The 23,559-nt window shown below is 45.1% G+C and overlaps 1 protein-coding gene across 6 annotated transcripts in view; it reads left to right on the top strand.

The window, feature by feature from the left end:
- Positions 1–21,801, top strand: part of Klhl3 (kelch-like family member 3) — a 123,471-nt gene extending 101,670 nt beyond the window's left edge. For all 6 annotated transcript variants that reach the window (XM_005376506.1, XM_005376502.2, XM_013506859.1 and 3 more), the window contains 7 exons: positions 913–1,030; positions 1,438–1,635; positions 3,491–3,592; positions 6,623–6,751; positions 10,608–10,748; positions 12,703–12,846; positions 17,255–21,801. In XM_005376506.1, the coding sequence (XP_005376563.1) occupies positions 913–1,030; positions 1,438–1,635; positions 3,491–3,592; positions 6,623–6,751; positions 10,608–10,748; positions 12,703–12,846; positions 17,255–17,283 (861 nt within the window). In that variant the 3' untranslated portion in view covers positions 17,284–21,801. The remainder of the gene's footprint in view (positions 1–912; positions 1,031–1,437; positions 1,636–3,490; positions 3,593–6,622; positions 6,752–10,607; positions 10,749–12,702; positions 12,847–17,254) is intronic.
- Positions 21,802–23,559: the final 1,758 nt, after the last annotated feature.

Raw genomic sequence — 23,559 nt, 5'->3', positions numbered from 1 at the left:
AAAAAAAAAAAAAAAAACCAAAAAAAAAAAAAAAAAGAGTATACTGGCTGCCTTCCATTCCATTGATTTCATGACTCATGAGTGAAATATGACTTGCATTTTGGCAAGGAGGCAGTGAGCTGTGTTTATAAGGCCCGTGGCCCCTATCTTCAGAGCAAAAAGCACGTAGGGCCAGCATTACCCTTGTGTCTGGTGGGCTTGGGGTTCAGTTTGTCCTATCACTCTTAGCTGGGTGGCTTTGTGCCATTTACATATGTCCTCTGAGTATTGCTTTTCTTATCTGTTAATGTGAATGATAATGTCTACCTCATTAGTTGTGGTGACAAGCAAGTGACAATACATCTCACATGGCGCCTGGCAGTGGTACCACTACCTTACTTGTGGACATAGAGCTGTTAGCGCTATTTCTCAGAACATCATCTGTTAAATAAATTTTGTGATAGTCACCACAGTGCACTGCATCATAATTTTTTTTTTCCTGTACTGCAGTGAATTAGAGCCCCTGCAGTCCAGGCATTCAGAGACACTTTTGAACAGTAATTTTATATTAAAAATGCATCCAAATTCTGCACTCTTTTCCAAACTACAGGCGTCTATTTTGATATAAAATTTATCTCCCCCAAGTTCTTGCAGGTACTTGAGATTGGAGAAGATGCCTTAAGTGGCTTCATTTACTCATATCACCCTGAGTGGCCATTTGGGTAATACAGACTTCATGATTGTATTTCTGTGGGAAGGCTTTTCTTGAACATTTCTCTCTTTTGGTGACTAGGGGCAGTGTCTGCATACACTCTGAAAAGTAGCAGATGACCCAAAGAGCCTGACCATAACTCTATAGAAAAGCCAGGCATTGTTCACCCATTAATCTAGATGCTGTTGCAATCCAGCTAATGTCCACTTGTCTTTCTGGAGGTCATGATTGTGGTTGGTGGCCAGGCGCCTAAGGCAATCCGCAGCGTGGAGTGCTATGATTTTGAGGAGGACCGGTGGGACCAGATTGCTGAGCTTCCCTCCAGGAGATGCAGAGCAGGTGAGCAGTATTGTCTCCAGCTCTGGAGCTGCCTTTCCTCGCCTGGTCTGTGCTCCATGTGGGAAGTCACACACCGCTCCTCCTTTCCTCAGATGTCTGTGTGTTTCAGAGTCCTTTCCCCTCCCCACCTGCACAGTTTTTGGCTGCCCCTTCTGAAGTCACTTTTTACGTAGTTGGAAGTTCAAGCTAATTCATGTATTTGCTTGAATTAATCAAAATTAGGAAAGCAAATAGGAAAAGAAAGCCAGTGAGTCCCATAGTGACTTCCAGATATGTAAAGATATGTAAAGTTGGAGGTTACCTTTGAAGTGAGTAGCTTGAGTGCATGTGTTACTCCCCTATTGTCTATCAGCATAGGTAATCACCCACCTGACCTGACCTTGGGGCCTTGGTTTCCTGTGCCTCAGGTGTGGTGTTCATGGCTGGCCATGTGTACGCCGTGGGCGGGTTTAATGGCTCTCTGCGGGTGAGGACAGTGGATGTGTATGATGGTGTGAAGGACCAGTGGACGTCCATCGCCAGCATGCAGGAGCGCCGGAGCACCCTGGGTGCAGCAGTGCTCAATGATCTGCTCTACGCGGTTGGCGGCTTTGACGGCAGCACTGGTAGGTCTGGGATGTATTTCTCCCCCTCCTAGTCTAGAATGCACCCTCCACACAGCCTGTTTTGCACAGCCAGTTCTGTGACTATGTGTCTATGTGTAGCCCAGCAATATACCTATCACTATTAGCTGGTTTCTGTCATTGTGATGAAATAGTGGAGATAGAGAACTTATGAACAGAAAAGGTTGATTTTGGCTTGCAGTTTTAGAGCCTGCAGTCCATGACTGATTAGCTCCCTTGCTATGGACCAGTTTCAAGGTTGTACATCATCGTGGGAGTGCAGGACAGAGCAAACCTGCTCACTGCATAAGGAAGAAGGCAAAGGGAAGAGGAAGAGTCTGGGGTCCCACCATTCCCTGCAAGAACACCCCTGAGTGACTTGAGGGCCTTCCCAAAGCTCCCTTCTCCCACAGGTTCCACCATCCCCAATAGCACATGGCATGTATGGCATTCAAGATCCTTCTCTTTCCTCACCCAGCTTTTGGGATCTGTAATGATCCAGTGAGGGGACTCTGGGAAGGACCCCACACTCGGAGAGACCCTTTCCTGCTTTCCAGTGTCTGGCAACCTGTTTACTTAGGAAATGAGCCTTAGAAAGACAGCATGCTTAGCTGGGGGGCCCCTGAGGACTCTTGTCTGGCCCTCTACTGAGCAGACAGGGAGACTGAGGCTCATCAGGAGGAAGAGGCCTGGCACAGGCCACACCATGGACCAAACTGTCCATTGTGACTTTGTTTTTTCTGCTGTCCCTGGGACTTTCAAGGCTGTACCTCAAGGGAGCCTCCTTCCTGGGCTCTGTCAGACTTCTCAGAATCCCAGTGTGAACGATTGGCGGACATGGACTCAGAGAGATGATCTCATTGCTACTCCTACTGCTGGGTAGATACCGCTATAGATTATAACTCTATTAAACTAAAATGTAAAATGGTATTCTTTTGCCCCAAGGGTGGCAAGGACAATACGTTTTACTTCCCTGAATTTTCATTTGTGTCTTTATAATTTAATGATATTTCTCAGCCTTCTTTTTGCCTTGCTGAATCCATGGTCTTTAGCCACTGTGGAGGTTGTATTTATTGAGAAAGTCCTGGGAATAAAGAGAATGAAAAGGTAGAGCATTGTTCTGTTTAGGGCTTGCTATTGGCTGTAAGTAGAAAGCCTGACTGAACCATGGCAATAAAAATGAAGGTTTTTATTTTAATCATGAACAAGAAAACTAGATGTCAGCAGTTTCTGACTTGGTCTAATTGCTTAAGGATAGGAGAGTTAAGTTCTTTAAGATTCTTTTGGTCTTTTCCTCATAATCACGATATGGCTATTATAACTCCAGCCAACATACTGGTGTTCTAGATAGCAAGAGTTGGGAAGTTGTGGTACCTATATCAGAAAAGTGAAGGCTGTTTTATGAACCTCCATCAGATTTTGGCTTAGGTCTCATAGTCTTGGTCACCCCTCATTGCAAGGAAATTGTGGGAGGCAAATTTTCAGCTTTTCCAGATTCAAATGTAGAGAAAGCCAGGAAAAAAGCACTGAATATGTGTTCGCTGAAGCAGCCTTGGGTGTGTACTTGGAATCAGAGTGTTTATGGTGGGAGTTTAGGGATTTGCATTTGCAGTTCAGTGCACCCCTTGTCCGTGTACAGCCCACCCTCTGAGTCAAGTCTTAGTGGTGCTCTCAGGTAGACTCCACAGGTGTGTTTCAGGAATTGCTAGAGGCCACTGGATGAGGTGAGGTGGCTCTGCACCATGTGTTCAGATCTGCAGCCCCAAGTGTGCTCCCGTCCCCTTCTCATTACAGGTATTTCTCACTCAGCTGCTTGGGGTACGGCAGTGTGGAAATCTCACTAGTTTCTTGTCTCTAGGCCTGGCATCTGTGGAAGCCTACAGCTACAAGACCAACGAGTGGTTCTTTGTGGCCCCAATGAACACGCGGCGGAGCAGCGTGGGTGTGGGCGTTGTAGAGGGTAAGGAGCGGTGGTGGGTGGTGGTGGGGCTGGGTCGCACTTGGTCCTTGTGGCTTCCTGTCCTGTGGCTCCATTCTGCAGGACACTGCTCTAAGTTAGGTACTGTGGTCCTGGTTTAACAGGGAGAAGGAGTACTGGTATAAGGCTATGAAGTGTTTAGTGGGTTGGGGAGGGTAGGTGTTACCTAGAGGGGGAAGTGCCATCCTGCTATTTGTCAGTAGCTCTGCTACAGGTGAGGGCGTGGGGACAGGAAGTAGAGGAACCCAGAATCAGCATAAAACCCAGGAGTATAGTATCGTGGGGGTGATTGTTGTATTTAATTAATTTTGCCCTCCCGCTCATATATTGAACATTAGCAGAGCTGTGAATGAAGTGGTTGCCTCCTCCCAGGTCTGATGACCATCTCTACAGGGTAGACTTCTACCCTGAGTCTTACTCTGGTTAGGAAAGATGTATGGGGTGAGGCAGGTGAGATCTGGGACCTGAGCAGACTATGCATAGTAAACTATCTCTCATTTTCTTTCCAAAACCCTTCTAAAGAAACAGGTAGGACTCAGATTTTTCTCTAGATGAGGAAACAGTCCTGGAGAGTGTACGACGAGAGTAAATCGTACAGCTAGTCCTCAATCCCAGGTCTTCTAAATCCTAACCCAGTGCTCTTTCACTGCATCATGCTTCTTCAGACCACTGGCACATGCTCATAGTAGGGGTTTTACAGCCACATGCCAGTGCAGTGTACAATGCATAGAGTATTATTTGAATGAAAACATCAGCATTCACAGGACAACAGTGATTCATTAGCCAGTCCTGATAATGTGATTTAACTGGAATATCTGTTCATTTGCACAGGTACACAGACATTCTCACAGTCATTTTCACATATGAGAACACGTGCAAATGTGCTTTAGGCAAAGAGTAACATTACATTGGGTTCGAAATGAAAAGAAAGATTCTTTTCTCTCACTGTACTGGTTTTGTGTACTCACATTTTCATTGCAAGATATATCATTCTAACATGCTGAACAAGTCATCTCGTGTCAGCGAGTGGAGGGATTTTGTCCTCCTACCCAGATAAATTGTATTTTGCAGTCTCATCCTTTTGGTGGAACAGAAATTGATTTGTCTGCCAAATATAAGTGCTTTGTCTAACCACCTTCCCATTTCCCCCCTTGTTCCTTGGCCAGGAATATCAAACAATAGAGGAGGGATTAAAAATAGCAAATCCTTGCTCATAGAGTCAAGGAGAAACCTTGAGTGGGCCTTTTTTTAAAGCCAATGCAGGGTTGGTGTGGATAACGGAGGCTGGAGGAGGTGCCTTCATGGTAGTGGCTTAAAGACTTCCCTAACTAAGGGTTTTGTGGGTGTGCTCAGTGTAGACGTGCTGTCTTGTAGAATGCTCTGTGCATATGGAGGACGCTCTGGGAGTTTGTTTCTCTTGCCCTCTCGAATCTGAAGCTCTCTAGGCTGTAGGTCCCCGTGGGGCAGAAGAGTTCAGTTGAAAGCTTAGGTGAGAGTATGCAGGGAGGAAATGTAGGTAGGTCCAACCAGCTCTCTCTCCCAGTCTGATTTACTTTCCTCCCTCTCATCATCTCATTATTGTGGCTCTGAAGTTGCAATGGCTCCAGAAGCACATGGAAAAACTCAGGATAATTTGCTCTTGGCTTTCTGGAGGAATCGCTCCTCAGGGAAAAGGGCAGTGAGGATCGGAGTTCCAGCAGAAGCTCCCAGCAAAGCCAGAATGTGTGTCTCAGAGGAAGTCACATTGAGCAGCACAGGGGGGCAGGTGGCCTGGGCGCTGGAGAACACGCTCACCTTTGGTTTTGTTTTGACACTGGGGAGGGCAGAACTGCAGAGGAGATGTCTCTTCCAGAAGGGTCACCTGAGAGGTCTCTGCAGGCAGAAAATAAAACTGGGCTCAGTGAAATAAAAGAAATAGTTTTACATTTGCACTATCAGTAGTTCTGATGGGAGAGCACAGTTTTGAGTCTAAGAATCTTTCTAATTAAAAATAACCACATATTTTCACATTCTAGTTGTGCTTTTGGAATTAGGAAAGCAAATAATATCCAGAAACCTTTTCATTAAGTAATCCTGTTAAATGGATTTGCTTTTGATGGTGTATATTTAGTGTATAGATAGTGTATAGGATTCTTGTTATAATTCACGTTCCCCTGTAGATATGAGACCTACAGGTGTGATAGGGCTTCTCCCCCTGCCTGCTGTAGAAGGAACTGTCCCATTATATTCTAAGGTTAAATGTTAAACCCAAATGTTTGAATCTCTGTTCTCAAACACCTCAAATGCAGTACCAATTTTCTGCAGCCTTGTTTGACCTCATTCCCTGCCCCTAAACCCCGGATGCAAATGATTCTCTTACATAGCAGTTTACTGCTATTTTTATTTTAAAATAGATGATGGTACTTCAGGGTAACTATGCATCGCTCAGCAATCATAGGTGCTCTGAAGAAAAGTACTAGACATTTCAACCTACTTATACACAGAATACCCCATTCACGCATTCTACCCACCAGAGTTATGGGAGGAGTGGGAAACAACAGCCAAGATAGTATTTGGATTCTCACCAAAGAACTTTTTTTCATATTTATCCCATTGCTATTGTGAGCCTTTAACCAGGAATTTGGCTGCCTGGTTATAGTTGAGGGTCACCTAGGTTTCTGTCTATCCAGTGCTGGTGCCTTGCTTTGGAGACATCTTTACCTAGTTCACCCCTAAGAATATGTTGTGCCCTGGGGGTACCAGGTCACAGTTTTTCAGTGGGTATTTGGGGCTCTTATTTAGAAAGATGCAGGATTACTTTGACAGAGCTCATGGCTTAAGGGCAGGCAGAAGGCAGGAATGTGAAGGATGCTTCCTCAGTTTGGGGAATAGGTTGGTGGTCCCCTGGAGAAAGGGGGCCCAGAACTCTGACTGAGGTAAGGATGCCCCGGTGTGTCGAAGATGGAGCGTCAACCAAACTCCAGTTCCATGCAAATGTTCCGGCACCAGCTTCAGCCCTGTTGTGTGTTTCAGGGAAGCTGTATGCTGTTGGGGGCTACGATGGGGCTTCCCGCCAGTGCCTGAGCACAGTGGAGCAGTACAACCCAGCGACCAACGAGTGGATATATGTGGCAGACATGAGCACCCGCCGCAGTGGTGCAGGTATCGTGTGGGGAGCTGCCCGGGGCGCAGGGCTGTCTGTTTGGCTTACAGCTGTGCTGGAGTCCAGCAACTTAACATTACGCCTTGTTTTACCTCCCTCACTTTTCCTTTTACTGTGTATAATCTCACAAGCACCTTTGCAGCTAGACATAGCACTTGCTAATAAAGCTTTCCGAGGGGACCGCTTTGCTAGAGAAGGGAAAGTCCAGCGTTCTCTTTATAATCATCCCTTCTGTTTCTTGAAAGTGAAGGCTTACTATGACTTAGGTGCTGTCCTAATATATCATTTTTATGTCGATATATTTAATCTTTACCATACTCCTTAAAGATAGGCACAAATATTAATTACACCTACCAGATTTTGAAAGTAAGTCTACCTGCGGTTGAACAATTTGTTTAAAGTTATAGAATTAGTAGCTGGCAGAGTGAAGATTCTCTCTCCAAACTAGATTTTTTGGTTTGTTTTTGAGACAGGGTCTCACTAGGTAATTCAGGCTGACCTCGAACTCACTTTGTAGCCCAGGCTGGCCTCGAACTCATGGCGATCATCCCACCTCAGCTTCCGGAGTGCTGGGATTACACGCATGCACTACCTCATCTGGCTTAAACTAGATTTTTAAATCTCCAAATGATCAGAGTCTCATTCTTGTGAGGTAGTAGGACTAGCATGGCTGTCCTCAGCTTGAGGTGATGTAGTCCAACTTGTCCTTCTGAAGTTCTTATCTTAGGGGTTGAAAGTCAGTCTACTAGTGTTCATATTTAGAAATAAACCTATGCTCACCCCACCTACCTTACCCCCTCTTCAACATGGAAAGAGTGGTCTCTCAGTGGTTTTCCACTTAGGATTCTAGTGGGAAGACCAGCAGTTCAGTAGTGTTTTGGGATTTCTCAAGAGCTGCAGTAATAGGCCCTATTTCTCTGTTGTCTCCCCATCATCCTAGAGGCCCAAGGAAAGGGTCTGAGAGTGCAGGAGGAGGCCCTGGATGTGGTTGCTACGCCATGTGGCTTCTAGGAAGGGAACCCACAACTGAGGATATTCTCAGTTGTTATTTCTCTCTCCTTTGCATTTTTGGATATTGATTTGTGATCACATTTTGTAGTACCAAACACATGACCACTTCTCAGAACTCCTTAATTATGCTGTGTTAATATTTTTCAAGAAGTTTTGTGTGTCTGCTGGTTACAAAAGAAAAATCCGTGTGATTCCATGTAAGAATCATCTCTGCTTGGAATGCTGTGTTTTAGGAAGCTTGTCTGTGTGGATCTTGACAGGTTGGTCCTTCCTGAATGTGGAGCAAATGCCAAGAAATCAGGAAGCCTGTCCTTCACTACTGTGACTGCTCTAACTTTCTTTCTTTTTTTTTTTTTAAATTTAAATTTAAATTTTTTTTTATTTTAAAAATAAAAGAAGGAAAACACCAAACAGACAACCATTTACAGAATAGCAAAAGAACAATACAAACAATACAGAGTTACAAACAAAGTGGTAGGAAATTAACAATGCTTGTTGTATTACATACTGATATCTTCAGAGTGAAGATATCAAGGAAAACAAATAGAGACATGCAATATTGGTCAATCAAGGAATCAGTAACTGTTTCTTTCAGCAAAGAAATAGAAGACAGTAGTTCAACTATGTTAACTATCCTGTATATATATACGTACATAATTTCTCCTTCTTTTCCTTCTCTTTTCCCACATCCCAGTTGTCCTTTACCCTTGAGCATTTTCCTGCTCTAACTTTCTGTGTAACCTCGGCATGTCCCTTCCTCATTTCTGGCCTTGAGACACTCAGATGCGATATAAGTGGGTTGCAGCAGCAAATGTTCCAAAAGGGTCAGTTCAACTCAGAAATCCCATGATTCTGTCCTTTCATAAAACTCCCTTAACTTTAGTTTCTAATGTTAGTAGAGTCTTGTTTGCACTTCCTAAAAATTCCCGATTTTAGCTTGAGGCACGAGAGCAGGTACACATGGTCTAGGCAGACCGGACCAGCTCCGTGGGACTGGGCTGTGCTCATGAGCTCTGCGGCTGTTTCTCCCCAGCAGAAGTGCGAACCAGGACTTCCCAGCTGCCTTTGAACATCCAGGTGCACCTGTGCAGGTGGTGCCGCCTTTGGACACCACAGCTGCTCTGTCTCTGCAACCTGTTTAAAGGTTGTTGCTGGATAGATACCACTCAGCCTGATTCCTGCCTCTCACCTAAGCTCAGGGGAGGGGGACCCTGGATTATGTAATCTCTACTTCTCTGTCCCTGGGAGGTATAATGAACGTTACTTAGGGAATGAGCTCTTTCCTCAGGCTACGGTTAGAGCCCTGGCCTCAGGCTTCCTGGTCTACCTTTCTACAGTACTTTACACACTACAATTTAAGGAAGTCTCACTTCTAGAGTGGGAGCCCGCGTACTAGTTGTGGTGGGTATTTTACTTTATTTTATTTATTTATCTTTTGATAGCTAAATACCCAGGGACCAAAGGCCCTGTCTTATGTCTGCCTGAGCCCCCTTGAGGTACCCAGAGCCCCTGTGGCTCTAGGTGCCCAGAACATCTTCAATGATGTTTATCCATCGGGCTGCTGAAGGAAGTGGCGCAGTTTCTAGGGTAATGGTGCCCCAGAGTGTCTGGCTTTGTCAGCTGGGTGTGGGCAACATCCATGACGGTGAGGGAGAAAATGTCCATCTCAGGATTGCAGGGGTGCGAGTTCCCGTGCAGCCTGGGGAAGGCAAGGTGAGGCAGTTTTGGAAGCTACTTGGTAAATCCACACCGTCTCCCTAGTCATTGTTGATATGACAGCACCATCTGCTGTTAGCTCAGGGCAACTGCTAGGAACAAATAATTTCTAGCAAAATTGCTGGAAGGGATTTTATATATTTTGTCATTTATAAAGTATCTGCTGAGAACCTACAACCTCCAAGCACAGGGAAATAGACAAGGACATAGACATAACTGTCCATATGAAGTTTATGTTCTGCAAATCCGCTCCTTGGACCTGAAACCAGGCTGCACATCCCCATTTCCTAAGGAACTTTTTCAGGCTGCTAACCAGTGTCTGGGAGTGAGGCCCTGGAACCTGTCTTTCAGGGAGTTCACAGCTGACAGATGCAGCCTGTCACGGAGGAGATTAGTCCGTGGGAACAACTGATCCATGCCAACTCCCTCCCTGTATGAGTGAAAAAACTGTAGCTCAGAAAGGGAAAGGGCACCCAGCAGGGCAGTCCAGGAGGCAGGACACAAGCGTCCCAGCTGGCAGAGCATTTGCTCTTTCTGAGTGTTATCATCCTCCTTTATGGCTTTTATCTCCTCCACTTGTCTTTAGTTTACCTAAAACTTGTAAGCGATGCCATTCCGGCATTCTGCTTAGGCTGATCAATACCGTGAATGATGTAACTAAGGCCTTTGCCCCCAGCTGGAGAGAAGTGGGTATGAAGAATAGCTTCTGCCTACAAGACTACAGTGCTACCTAATAATGAGCTCAGTGCACCTGCTGTGTGGCTACTTCCAATTTTTAACTCTTTATTCAACCAATCTAAGCCTAAGTAGTTCAATACTGTGGGAAGATGAGGTAATATGACAGACAAAAAGGAAACACATATAATTATAGCCCAGAAATAACCACCTGTAATGTTCTGGTGTATTTCTTTCAGTCTTTCTTTTTCTGTCATTTATCATACTCCCGTTATTACTGTGAAAGAGCCTGGCAGGATATTATATTTGTTTTACAGATGAGGACACTGAGGTCCAGGGAGGCAAAACTGAACTCCCCAAGTCACCCTGCTGGTAATGGTTGTCCAGGACAATACCAGGCCTCCTGGTTTCTATAGCTGGCTTGAGGCTGGGACTCTGTGCTCTGTCTTTCAGGGGTTGGGGTGCTTAGTGGACAGCTGTACGCCACAGGTGGGCATGATGGGCCCTTGGTGAGGAAGAGTGTGGAGGTTTATGACCCTGGAACAAACACCTGGAAGCAGGTGGCAGACATGAACATGTGCCGGCGCAATGCAGGTAATACTACTGCTCTCTCCTTTCTCCCTTTGGGGGTCGTGGATCTTTTCTCCTGGAATGTAGACAGTAGCCCTAAGTGAAAGGAAGAGAGGAGAAACTGTTGGGTCTGGAGCCTAGCTTGGATTCCAAACAGGGAGCATCCGTTTGCTGGGTAGGCTCTGGTTTAGGGACAAGAGAGCTTGAGACCCACAAAGCTTGCCACAAGATCCCCAAAGAGGTGCAGAGGGGTCCCCTATCTCCAGCGAAGTGTAATGACTTACTGCCTACAGTTGGGCACAAACACAGAAAAGCACTCTGGTTGCTACTGGTCTCCACCCCCACCCCCACCCCAGTGGCTTTGCTGGTAGCAAAGAATAAAATGTCAGAAGTGGGATTTTGTGGCTATGGCCCAGACAATGTCACTTGATTCTATGTCTTCTTTGCCAGTGCCTGGCCAGGAGAACCTCTCACTTTCACCTAAATCCAGCCTCCGTCCTTGCAAGGAGAGTCTGACCCATGACTGATTCCCCAGTGGAAGCACTTCCTTTATTCCCTTCTTTGTCCTTCCCGTCTCTCTTTTCCTTCCCTTTCTCAATTTCCCCTCTTTCTGTAGAAGTGGTTTGCCCTGGAGTATGTTTATATTTCCCAGAGCCTGACACCCCTAATAAGTTATTCTTTTTTAGAACATCGCCCTTTGGGCCGCATCCCATGTTGTATATTTTATGCGTCTTTGCTCTGGGAGGTGTTACCTTAGCCTACCTTCCCAGACTGGAATGCAAACAGGTGACTTTCAGGCAGTTTATTTCCTTTAGTCTCCTATTTTCTTTTTGTTAAGCCCATTTGTGGCTGGTCTGTTGGAGGTATAAACAGAGGGGGAATGTATTGATTTACTCATTGCTTAAGCCTGTTGTGATATAACTTGGCCTTTGGCCTTAAACCACATGAGCAAGGAATTACAGCTAATCTGTCCAGAGTCTGAGAATTCAGTTTAGATGTAAATGTGAGTACATACACACATTCACACACAGATAGTTCCACTGATAAGAAAAATGGAATCACATTGATTACCAGCTCTATAATCTGCTTTTTCAAACTCATTTTACCGTCTTTTATCATCTTATTACCACAGTAATTTACATGATATTTTAATGCCTATATCATAATTTAAACAGCCAGAATCAGTACACACATTGAAGTCATTTCTTTAGAATAAAATGTCGAAGTGGGATTTTGAGTTATAGGGCGCACCTGTGCTTTAGACAGCATCCAGGAAGGTGGCCCACCTTAGCCTCTCACCAATATTTGAGAGTATCTGATCATTACTTTTTAGAGTACCACCAATCCCTTACTCTCATTTTGCAAAAACACAGTTTATTGGACTGTGGCCTTTTAAAGTCTTGATGACTACATACCCCTACTCTTCTATACTAACTTCATGAGATCTTGCCTTCAAACCAGCTCACTCTGAGATGAGGAGGGGAAGGAGTGTCCACCCCACGTGAATTTAGATTCCTCGTTTTTTCTAGGGCTTGTAGACACAGCCATCACCACCACAGGATAGTTGTACAGCAGGGCTTGGCAGGGAAAAAACGACCAGCAAAGAATTAGTTGTGTCCATGAACGCCTGAATCTCATTCCCTAGCTCAGGCTGGGTGTGGGAGGTCTGTGTGCTGTGGGCAGCTTCTCATAGAGTGATCCAGCGTCTGTACCCACAGTCGGATGTGGCAGAGCAAGCATCTCTATATGACCATGTAGTAGTGACAGTTCCCTGGTGAGAGAAATCACCCTGTTGGAAAAGGAGATTCTCAGAGCCCAGAGGGTGTTGGCAGCGTGTTCCCCCACTGCGCAAACTCAGATCTGTGGAGGCGGATCTCCCCTGCGACTGTAAAGGGAAGAAATGAGCCCCCAGCTAGTTGGGTTCATCTCCCAGGGGTTCTGATCTCGAGTGCTCCTGCGGCTTGTGTTCGACCCCCAGGGGTCTGTGCAGTGAACGGGCTCCTGTACGTGGTCGGAGGGGACGACGGATCCTGCAACCTGGCTTCGGTGGAGTACTACAATCCTGTTACTGACAAATGGACGATGCTGCCAACCAACATGAGCACGGGGCGGAGCTACGCAGGTCAGTGTGTTGCAGCCCCGCCCACTCCGGAGGCCACCACCCTAGGGGCGGGGTGGTGGGGAAGGGGTGCGAGTTTGGTGGACCTGGGACCCTGGGGCCACTCCTTCACTCTGTCCGTGACAGATGCTAATAATCACTTCTTTCCCCTGCGAATCTGAATATAGCATCCCAATTCTGAGTTTTCCAGGGAGCCATTTCCAACTGATCTGAACTGCTACAGAGAGCTAGAGTTTTACGGTCATTCCTAATTTTTTATGTGCCAGGTTCCTAAGCGGTGTAAAGAATGGTTTTTGCTTCTCAGAAGTTGGGTTGGAAAGAGCAGGGGACATACAAGATAATGCATACACTGCTGTAAGTGGAATGCACTGTACAGCTTTAGGACAGAAGAGACCAGTGAAAATGATGGAGTCTGGGACCTCCTGCTGGAGGAGATGGGCTCCCCTGCGCTTTGAGAGTGGGTCACAGTCACCCGTGCCCTTTGATGAATGCTCCTCCTCTGTGCTGTGGGACAGTGTGTTAGGGGCAGTGTATATATTCACTCTCATCTTCTCAACAACCCTCAGCTACATAGGGCTAGGTCCTTCTCTTTTACAGCTGGTCAGACTGAGCTTTTGAGAGTTTAACTTGCCAAGGACACAGCTAATACATGGCAAAGTCAGAAATCCAAATGAGGTATAACTTCTAAGCCACTGTACTGGGCCAGCTCAGGACTGGGGAAAGAGGCTAGGCGGTGTAATGGAAAACTGGTGTGAAGGTTTTTTTTCAGGGAGTCTTGTGCAGGATTTGGTGAGGTAAGGGGTAGAGGCAGCAGCTGAGCTGATATTGTTGAGGTCAGAGGTCCATAGAATGACATGATAATGTATATGCATCATGTAACCCAGCTCCTTATACCTGGAATAGTTAGACCAGACATCTATCTAACGAGTATGTACAACATACCAGGCATTATCCTAAGTATTTAAAAATTATTATCTCATGTAATTCATACCTTGATTGCAGGAGTATTCTTATTCCCATTTTGCATTAGAAAGGCCGGTCATCCCAACTCATTTGGATTTCAGGGCACAGAAGTGTGGGGCAGGCTAAAAGGGCTTTATATCATATTGTTTCAGCACAAAGGTGTCACTGCAGTGCACTTCTCTCGCTTTTGTCCTCCTTTAGGAGTTTTCCCCAACTTGTCACGTTTTCCTTTGCTAAGTATGAAACATTTTAGCAGCAGTTTGGTTCCCAGAGCTATTCTCTTCATGGCTAATTAGGAAAATCAGCATGAATACTTTCCTTTTGCAGCTGCAGAGGGAAGATCAGGGCATTTCCTAGGATAAGACTGTGAGGCATAGGAAGGATCTGGGCCCTGGTTCCACCTAGGTCTTAATGAGAGGGGAGGGCTTTGGTGTGGCTCATTAGAATTTCATATATGTGCTGAATACTTCATCTTGCTTTCTTTTTTTATTTTCTATCCACTTAAAAGTAAGTGAGAAGGGGACAAACAAACATGCAATTTTATATGTAAAATTTGTGTCTATTATCTTAAAATCTAGGGATTTGCTCTGAAATACAAAAATGTAGAGAGAAAGTTATTTACTGGAGTATTAGTTACAATAACAAACAACTGAGAGCCACATAATGTTTGACATTAGACAAATAGTGAATCTATGGAATGTCTTACAGTAGATGTATTCTTAATGTCTTGTGAAAATGTTTGTGATAGACTTTTAAGCAAAAGGAGGTTGCACAGTTGTATGTGTTGTGTGCTCAGTCCTATGGTCCTCTCTGGGGAGGGCAGTGGATAGCTGTAGCTTCTGAAAATGGATATTGGAGTCAGATCTGAATTTGAATCCAAATTCTGCCCTAGCCCTAGATCTCTGAGACAGGTATTCAATCTGACTGAACCTCTGTTATCTCACTTGTAGAATGGGAATAAAAATTAGACTGAGCCTCTGAGGGCGATTGTGAGAATGAAATGTGGTAATGTGGGAACCACTAAGCACAAGGTCTTCTTGTGTGAGACCCTCAGTAAAAGGTTGTGATGGCTATTAGAAGCTAGGAGATATTCCAGGAAGATAATGGCGGTTTTCTTTGGTGAAAGGATTAAAGATCTTTTCCTTTGTGTTCCGCATTTTCCAAAGTGAGAGTGTATTACTTTTATAACCAGAAGAAGGCTTATATTAAGAAAGCAAACCTGGTTTTTAAAAATGTACCTGGTGAAAGAGGTGTCTGAGGCACAGGTAAGATGCATCAAAGTCAAGCAGTAGCTCTTGGCTTGGACTCATGTTCTGCCTGCTACAGGTATCTAAATCTAGACTCTTCTCTAGGAATTAATAGGAAATGAATCTTAGCAGGATCTCTCCAATAAGATATCTTGGTCTTTCTTTTTTGAGACAGGGTCTCACTATGTAGTTCAGGCTGGTCTGAATTCACTATGTAGCCTAGGTGGCCTGGAACTTGTAGCAATCCTCATGCTTCAGCTTCCTGAGTGTTGGAAGTACAGGTATACACCACCATGCCTAGTCAGTAATATTCTCTTAATCTCATCTTCAGACTTTTTCTTATAGTAGTGGGAGTTTGTTAAAATAAGACTCCAATAACCATCTTACCTGTAGGCATCTTTCAAGTTAGTATTTTGTTCAGCAGTAGGTACCAGAAAACCTGACTAATATTTGTTTAAATAAGGAAGGGGGTGTATTTGTCTTAGACAGAAAAAAGTCCATGGTTGACCTGGTGGCCCATACTGTCACTGAAGAACCAGACCTCTCTGCTCTCCTACCATCTTTCCTAGTAGCTACCACTGCCTCTTGGGCCTTGCATGAACATTTCAGGCAGGGCAGGGACACTCAACATTATAGCTCTTGCAGACTCACATTTATAGTCTCATTCACCAGGACTGGGCCACGTGGCACTTCTAGCTACAAGACAGTCTGGGAAGCTGAGTTTGTAACCAGCTGGTACCTGTTGTAAAGGACAAGAAGTAGAAAGGATGTTGGCTGACTCAACCCACAGCATCTTCCACAGAGCCTCAGTCCATTATAGTTTGACTTGGGGTCATGCATGGATTCACAAAGTTAGGTGCTAAATATGGTTCTGTTTTGCTAAAACACATATGCATAGGTTTAGAGTGCTTATCTGAAAAGTTCCTGCAGTTCAAGGTTCAACGGCATTAAATGGTGTGGGAACTGTGTCTAAAGAGGTGAGTAGATTTGCCGAAAGGCCACAGTGTAGGTTGACTGGTAGCAAAGCTTGGATGGAGATTGTTTTTCTTGCTTCTGTGAAATCAGTCCACTATTCTTTCCACTTTATTCCACTGTTTTCTAAAAGCAGATATAGACAGGAAAGTTGGAAAAAATAAAAACTGAGGTCTTAATTTACCTTTAGGTTAATCTGTGGATTTTTTGGAATCCTAAAGGTCCTCAGTTCCAGAATTCCAGCATCATCTATTCTTTTAAAATAAAATTTTAAGAACTTGACCCATTGTATCAGTACCTCCCAATCCAGGTTGGCAAAGGATGGATGAGTGAGTCAAGCAGTGCACCAGTGGAAGCCAAAATCCGTCTGCAAATAGAACTGAAGTGAACGAATGTGCTGGTTATACCCTGGAAACATTTTTATACTATCTTGAAGTTTCAACAGACTGGCTGTTGCCAGTTTATCCAGCTGTCATTCAAGAATAAAAGTTGGGGTTCTCAAAGATCACATCTTCTATATTTTAGATGGACTTTCAGTAGAAATGATTTTTACTAATTAGGTTAATCCCACTCCCCTCGAAAGGTATTCCTAGAAATGTCATAGACCAGGTAACTTTGAATTGAATGAGAGTCCATGCTCTTTGTGTGACGTCTTTTCAGCAGGGGGCAAGTAGCCCCACCTCCACAATCTGAGCATTTTTTTTTGACTGTGTGCCTGCCCTTCATTTGAGCTGCCTTTTGAATTTATTACATATCCTTTTGATTTTCTTATTTTGGTATTATTCAATCTTTACAATCTTCTTGCATTTATTGGGACATAAGTAATATACAAAGAAATAAAAGCAGATATAAATCACCTGTTTCTATTCCTAAAGAGATGCATATTTAGAGCTGTGTAGCCCCTCTGGGTGTCCAGTAGGAGTGCTGGGCACTGTTAAGCAGAATGCTAGGGTTTGGAAGGAGACATCACAGCACTAGAAGATCTGTGTGACAGTGCCAGGGGTGTTGGAGGGACGGTGCTCATGGTTTCAAATGTCATGGTTTCAAATGCTAAGACCTGACTGTTAGAGTGGGAAATAGCCAGCTGCTAGCAACCCAAAATCACAGTACTTCAATATTTGGCTAAAAATCTTACCTATTTCCCTTGGCTGGCATATAGGATGACTTAGTGGGACTCTGAATAGCAGTGGAGAAGCTATGATGACAACTTTGTTTCCCTTTCACGTTAGGTGTTGCTGTGATTCACAAGTCCTTGTGACCCAAATTCCCACTGCCAGGAGATGGAGGATGATGTGGGTGCTACCTGTGACTTGGAGCAGCAGGATCCTAGCAACTGGATGCAACTCACTAGGAGGGTCCGTGGTAGTGTGAGAACCACTCTCCTCTGGCTTGGCAGACTGGCATTGTCCCTCACAGTATGGACCCACTTCCTGCTTCCCTAAGGTGCTTTGGCCTCAGCCCTGAACAGCAACGTTCCTGACAGCCGCAGCAGCACCTCCGGGCTTTTTCTTCCTTTTTTTTGGTATTTATATAGGGACAACAGAGAGCATAGAACCCATGTGCACATGTGAGCAGTGTGCATGTGTGCGTTTGTGTATAAAACATGGTATTTTCACTCAGTTGTGGGGTGGGGAGGTATGGTAATCTACTGGATTTCTTTACTACTGATCCTTTCACCATGCTGAAAATCAAATAACGGGAACCTTTCTTCTGGATTTGTCTCATGGGGACCCTGAGATGATTAAAGCTGCTGTCTCCTGGAGATCCAGTTGAACAGGTTGGAATTGTCTGGAAGTAACCCGCGAGAGGGCAGTTCTGTGACCATGCCCGCAAACATGACCTGACTACTGTACCTCTGCTTGCAGAGGAGCTGGGGCTTGCTTGAAGCTGTGCTCTCTCCTCTGCATACTGGACCAGGGAGAAGACAGGTTCCCATGGTGTTCTTAGCTGCCTTTCCAAGGCTGTGCTCTGGAAACAGATGGGAACCACCCTGTCTTCTATCTGTGTCTCTGTCTTTTGATGTCATGGATTCCAGGTTTGGAAGATTTTGTTTGTTGAGCAGGAAAAAAAATGAAAGCTTCAGAGTAGCCCCAGGTAATACACTGGAGAGAAAAATGTACAAGAAGAAAAGAAAAAATCAAGGTGGTAAGGATACAGTCCCTGCTCCCAGTGGTCTTAGGGAGCAATACCGCTTCTGGGTTTTCCCACGACACGACAGCCCCCATTTGTACTTATTATCCAGGCCCAATTATCGTAGCACCCCGTTTTACTTGCAAGTGTTCTGACTGGGAGGATAAGTGAAAAGGTCACCCTTCCACCAACCCAGAGACAGGTTTGTCCATGGGGTCGCGTATGATTCATTTGGACACGAATGACTTAGAGGGACTATATCGGCTGAGGCCAGCCCTCGGCACTTTGTGATGATAGTCAAATCTGTCTTATGCCCTTATCGTCCTCTTGTGCTTTCCCCCTATTTCAAGGTATGTACCCCTCCCCAAACTGCAGACATCCCTTCCCTTTGCTTGCACTTTTGGGGAGAAGATGGCAATGGGCCCTGGATTTCAGGTATTTTTCAAGAATACTTGGATTTTAAAAGAGGAGTTTGATAGAATATTACCAACGATAGGAAGTCAAGCATCTGGAGAGGGGATTTGAGAAAGCATTAGGTCATTGGCATTTTAAAAAAGACCCTTCAATATGTGCAATTCCTAAGCTATTGCTTATCTTGGGCTTTCCTGGCAGAGGAGGGGAGTCTTGTGTCTCACATCTTGGAGCGTGGGGTTAACCCTCTATGATGTCAAGGTCCTCCTCTTTGTGAACCCTGACATTGGACTTCTGATACACCGCTGTGTGTTCTAGGCAGATTCTGCAGGAGATTGGCATCCCTCTTTTCCCTACCTCTGCCATGCAGAAACCTAGGAGACTAGCAAGCTCCCCAGCTGGCTGACCACTTCAAGTATTTACTGTGTGTTATGCACTGTTGTGTACTTCTCCTGAGAATGAAACTTCCCTTCCTAAAGTTAAGCACATGTTGTCTCAGCAAGACATTTGAAGAGCACCAAGGTACCTAGGAACTTAGTAATCTTGGTAGAGGATAAGATACCTAGCTTGAGTGGACCCACAAGAAATGTCTCCAGAACAATTGAGTCATGCTCGAATTAGCTGCTCTCATCTCACCTGGCTTCAGGGATGACAGAGATTTCAGAGCTCTGCCTGGCTCTGAGTTGGAGGATTTTTGGCCCAGATGTCCTTCCTCAGTCTCTGAAGGAATTTTGAGACTTGTTGGCAAGTACGTATGGTAAGGATGAGGTTGAGGAGTCTGGTGTGTGCATGATACACAAGTTCTCCATTTTGGATGAAAGGTAAGTTCCTCATCCCTTTCCCCACTATGGAGAAGCCAGGCTTTTCTGCTTAGGTGGGGAAAGCTAGATTCCTGTGTCACTGTCCCAGAAAAGATCCCTTGGAAGCTTGCCAGCCACGTTTTCCGCTTTGGAGTTTTTGCTATTGGTCCCACCTTGCATCTCCCTTCCTAAGAGGCGTTGCCTCTGCTGGTGGTGCTGCAGGGGCTGTGTCATTTCACCTTCATGCAGCCATTCTCACGGGGACCAGAATACTGGTATGTCATCACAGAAGTCAGTCTGCTCTAGCTGTGCACAGATCCCACCCCAAAGTTACTGTTGCTTCACCCTCGGGTGCGACTCTCTGGCCACAGTAGATACATTCGACTTTCAAGTCTGTGCTGGTCGCACGGTAGTGAGGCCTCCCTTCTCTGCCCCTATTAGGGTGGCCACGCCTGCTTGTGAATTCAGCTTTGCCAGTGGCATATCTGAAATCTGATTGTGCTGGTGAAATGGAATTGAGGCCCAAGGTTAGAAGCAGTTTCGACGCCACTTGGATACTGATTTGGACAACACAGAAGTCGTCTTCTGAATTCCAAACTTATTTCTCATAAGTACCTAGTGGCATCTCTTCATCTAAAATGTTGCAGTATTATGCAAATGAAGTGACCTCATTTTCTGCTATGCAATAAGAATCCTTAATTCTATTTCATGACAAGCCAGTTGCAATATCCCCTAAGATGCTTTTTGAGCTGTCTTACTTTGATATTTGTTGTCTAATGTTTGTATATTTCTGAGCCAGGTCCTTTCAAAGATTGCCTTTTTATAAAACTGAAGCTATAGCTTTCAGGCTAAAATTTTAATGTAGATATTTTTATAAGGTAATTTTTTTCAAAATATATGAATCGCTTTTTATTGTCCACGGTAATGAAATGTTATGTTGTATATGTCATTCACTCTCACACACAGTCTGTGCCTGTAGCTAGCATTCCTTTGTCCCTCTCCCCGCCAAAAAACCCAAATATTTCAGAAGCTCCAGGTAGATGAGTCTTCTGTTTCATACTGTATTCAAGAGAGACTGCTGAATTGAAAAGCACATCGCTGGTGTGTCTTGAATTGCTAGGGATTCATGTTAAACTAGACTCAGCCTCTACTCATCTGTATAGCTTGTTTGTTCATTTGTCTATATCACTTGTCTCTCCGTTTGTTAATTATATGGAGTTTGCTTTCTGAGGGCGGACGGTTAGCCACTGTCCCCTGGTGGCTCTTACTGTCTGGCATTGAGCCTGGCACACTGCAGTGTGGAGCAGCCCCAGAGAAGGGCTTACTGTCTGGCCTATATTCCCTGGTTCCTGGACTCGGTAGGCCATTCCTCATTCTCTTCTATCATTTTGATCTTCTGCAACTTCCACTCCCAAGGCCTTTGCTGCCAGATGATGTCTCTTTTGGGAGCATCCATTGGTGTACTTTAGGAAAAGGGCCAGTCCCAGTCCCTGTGAAGGACATATTAGGCTTGTGCTTTGGAGATGCTCGCACAATACCTCCGACTTGCTCTTGAGGCGTCTCTGTTCTGGGGTCTGTTCTGTGTATTTATCTGCCATAAGCTTCATGTTTCTAAAACAAATCTTTATTCTTATTGGTGGGACAGGTGCCATTTGAATTGCCTCCATGCTCCCTATTTGCTCCTACTTGGGTTAAGTTGGGAAGCTGAGCAAACTCATATTCCAGCTTTTAAGGCTCTGTTTGCCTGCAGAAGCAAGGAGGTTGGAATGTATTTTTTTTTTTTTAAATGTTTGCACTATTTAGAGTCCTAAGCCTCTCACGTTCAGTGTGTTTTTCTACTGACCAAGCAGGAAAGCTGGCAGCTCTTCCGAATGGGAATGGAAGAGGCTTCTTCCATGGTCGGCAATCACAGCCTCATAGCCCTTGTGCAGTCTTTGTCATGGGACTCAGCAACTCATGGATACAGCATCAGCCATGGCAGGAATGCGTGGAACTGTGACATTTGCAGAAACAAATTCCCCTGTGCTATGTCCTTGCCTTTGGTTATAAATTGTAAATTATTTTCTCCCTTTTTAGTGGCAATAAAAGACCCTTATTGGACTTCTTGTTTAATTTGTACATGTAAAATACTTTCTTTGAAACAAAACTCAAGACACTGAATGTGTATGTCTGTGTGGGTGCTCTGTCCCCGTGCTTGTCACAAGCAGTCAAACTGGATCATTGACACCCTGTGCAATGTATTGCCTAGGGAAGGTCTGGATCTAGTGTTTTCTGCATGGGAGCTGGGGATGTATATCTTGTAAAAGAACACTTGTCACATGCTTGATCAGTTACAGTGATAGCTGAAGAAACATCTCCTCAAATGTATTAACAAAAATCATGTTCTAGTTTCCCATATTTAATGTTTAATTTTAATAAAAGCTAAACTCTGAAAATGTTTCTCAATATTTCATTTGTATAGCTCAGCCTCTCCACTGTGTGACAAACAAGAAAAGGACAGACTTATTCTGGTGTCTTCTGATCTAATGTTTTTCCTCTTTAAGATCTGCCGGACAGGGTTTGGGTTCCTTTGGGCTCTGTCGCCTGGCTCCAGCAGAGTGCCAGGCCCACAGAGACTTTCTTCAGTGAGGCTTAGAGAGGACGGGGTGGTGGGGCAATCTCTGGAGGTGGGCTGGTGGGGGAAGGTAGAGGTGACTGGCTGTACTGGGCACCAAGTGGAATGCGAGTCTCTTGTGAAGTAGGTCTGAGTGCTTGTCTCGGTTGACTTCTCAAAGCCTCCTGCTCAGAAAGCTGGACCTCCCTCTGCTTGACAGGCCTCCCAGCCCCTCCAGGACATCAGTGGTTCTGTCCTGTTCCAGGAGACAGGTTGAAAGCATAGAGAGCTCAGGCTCATCTTCGCACTGGATAGATTCAAGGGATGAGTGGGAGCCTCTTGGCCAAAGCCTCACCATATCCAGGGAGTAAATGTTGGCTTTCAGAAGGCACAGGCTGCTGGGCTTGCTCAGCCCTTGGTTGGCACTCGGAGCTACTTACAGAAGAAGGAAGGAAGCATGCAGGTAGGCCTAGTGGGCAGTGCCCTCCCCGGCTCTTTCTCCTCTCCCTTCCCTGGGCAAGCCTCTGCCCTAGCTTCTTTTCTGCCCTCACCTTGCAGGTGAGTGGGAAGTGGAAGGCTCAACTCCACCATAGCCCTCTGGGCAACAGTCAGGAATTTGTGTCCTCCCTTGGACAGAGGAGGCAGGTGAACCTGTTTATCTGAGGATGTGTTGTGAGTGAGATGAAATGCACCAGCTCTTCTGACTCACCTTCAAGTTTGAGAACCAACTTGAGAAGAGAGTTCAGGCTGCAGTTGTCTCATTAATCATGGCAGCTAGTGTTTCATATGCATTTGTTGTGTGCCAGGCCCTGGGTGAGCCCTGTAATTCTAGTTTCCACACTTCGTGGAGGTAGATGACATGTTACTTCACCTATTTCACAGCATCATTAGGGGTTAAGTAACAGACCCTTGAGAAGAGGCGGAGGTCCCCTGCCACTGAGGTTGTTTGCTGAGCTGTGCCATGTTCAAATCCTGGGAGAGAGGGCTACACTCTGTGGGTGCATTCCAGAGTAGGCAATCACCAGAGTTGGAGCTCAAAGATTGCTCCAGGCTCCCAGAGTTGCTGAACACCTGTCTCCTTCACATGTGTCCATCCTGTATTGGCCCAGAACAGAAGGAGGCCTTGTTCATGGCTGTGACCCACGGGGCTTCCTTTGCCCGTTCTGGTAACTCATCTGTAAAATGAAGGACAGTGTGTCCTTGGACCACTTACTCTACTTGCTAGGCCCTGTTCTTGCTGGCATTTGACTGTAGAGGAGAAATACCCAATGCCCATCAACCAAGGAATGAATAAAAAAGATGTATTTTTCACAGCACTATATGTGCACCCATGTTTATAGCAGCACAATTTGTCATAGCTAAATCTTAGAAACAACCCAAGTGCCCATCAACTGAGGAATGGATAAAAAAGATGTGGTATTTTTATACAGTGAAGTATTACCCAGCTGTAAAAGCACGATAAACTTGAGGCTTTTATAGGTAAATGGATGCAACTAGAGACCATACTCATAAGTGAAATAAATTGGACCCATAAGTTTAAACATTGTATTGTCTCCCTAGTTTAAGAACCTAAAACCTAAAATGTACAATAGATATTGTG

This window comes from Chinchilla lanigera, unplaced genomic scaffold, assembly GCF_000276665.1.
Source record: "Chinchilla lanigera isolate Chin_1 unplaced genomic scaffold, ChiLan1.0 scaffold00007, whole genome shotgun sequence".
NCBI lineage: Eukaryota > Metazoa > Chordata > Mammalia > Rodentia > Chinchillidae > Chinchilla > Chinchilla lanigera.
The sequence above is the reverse complement of the archived record's forward strand: the minus strand, read 5'-3'. Positions and strand labels throughout refer to the sequence as shown.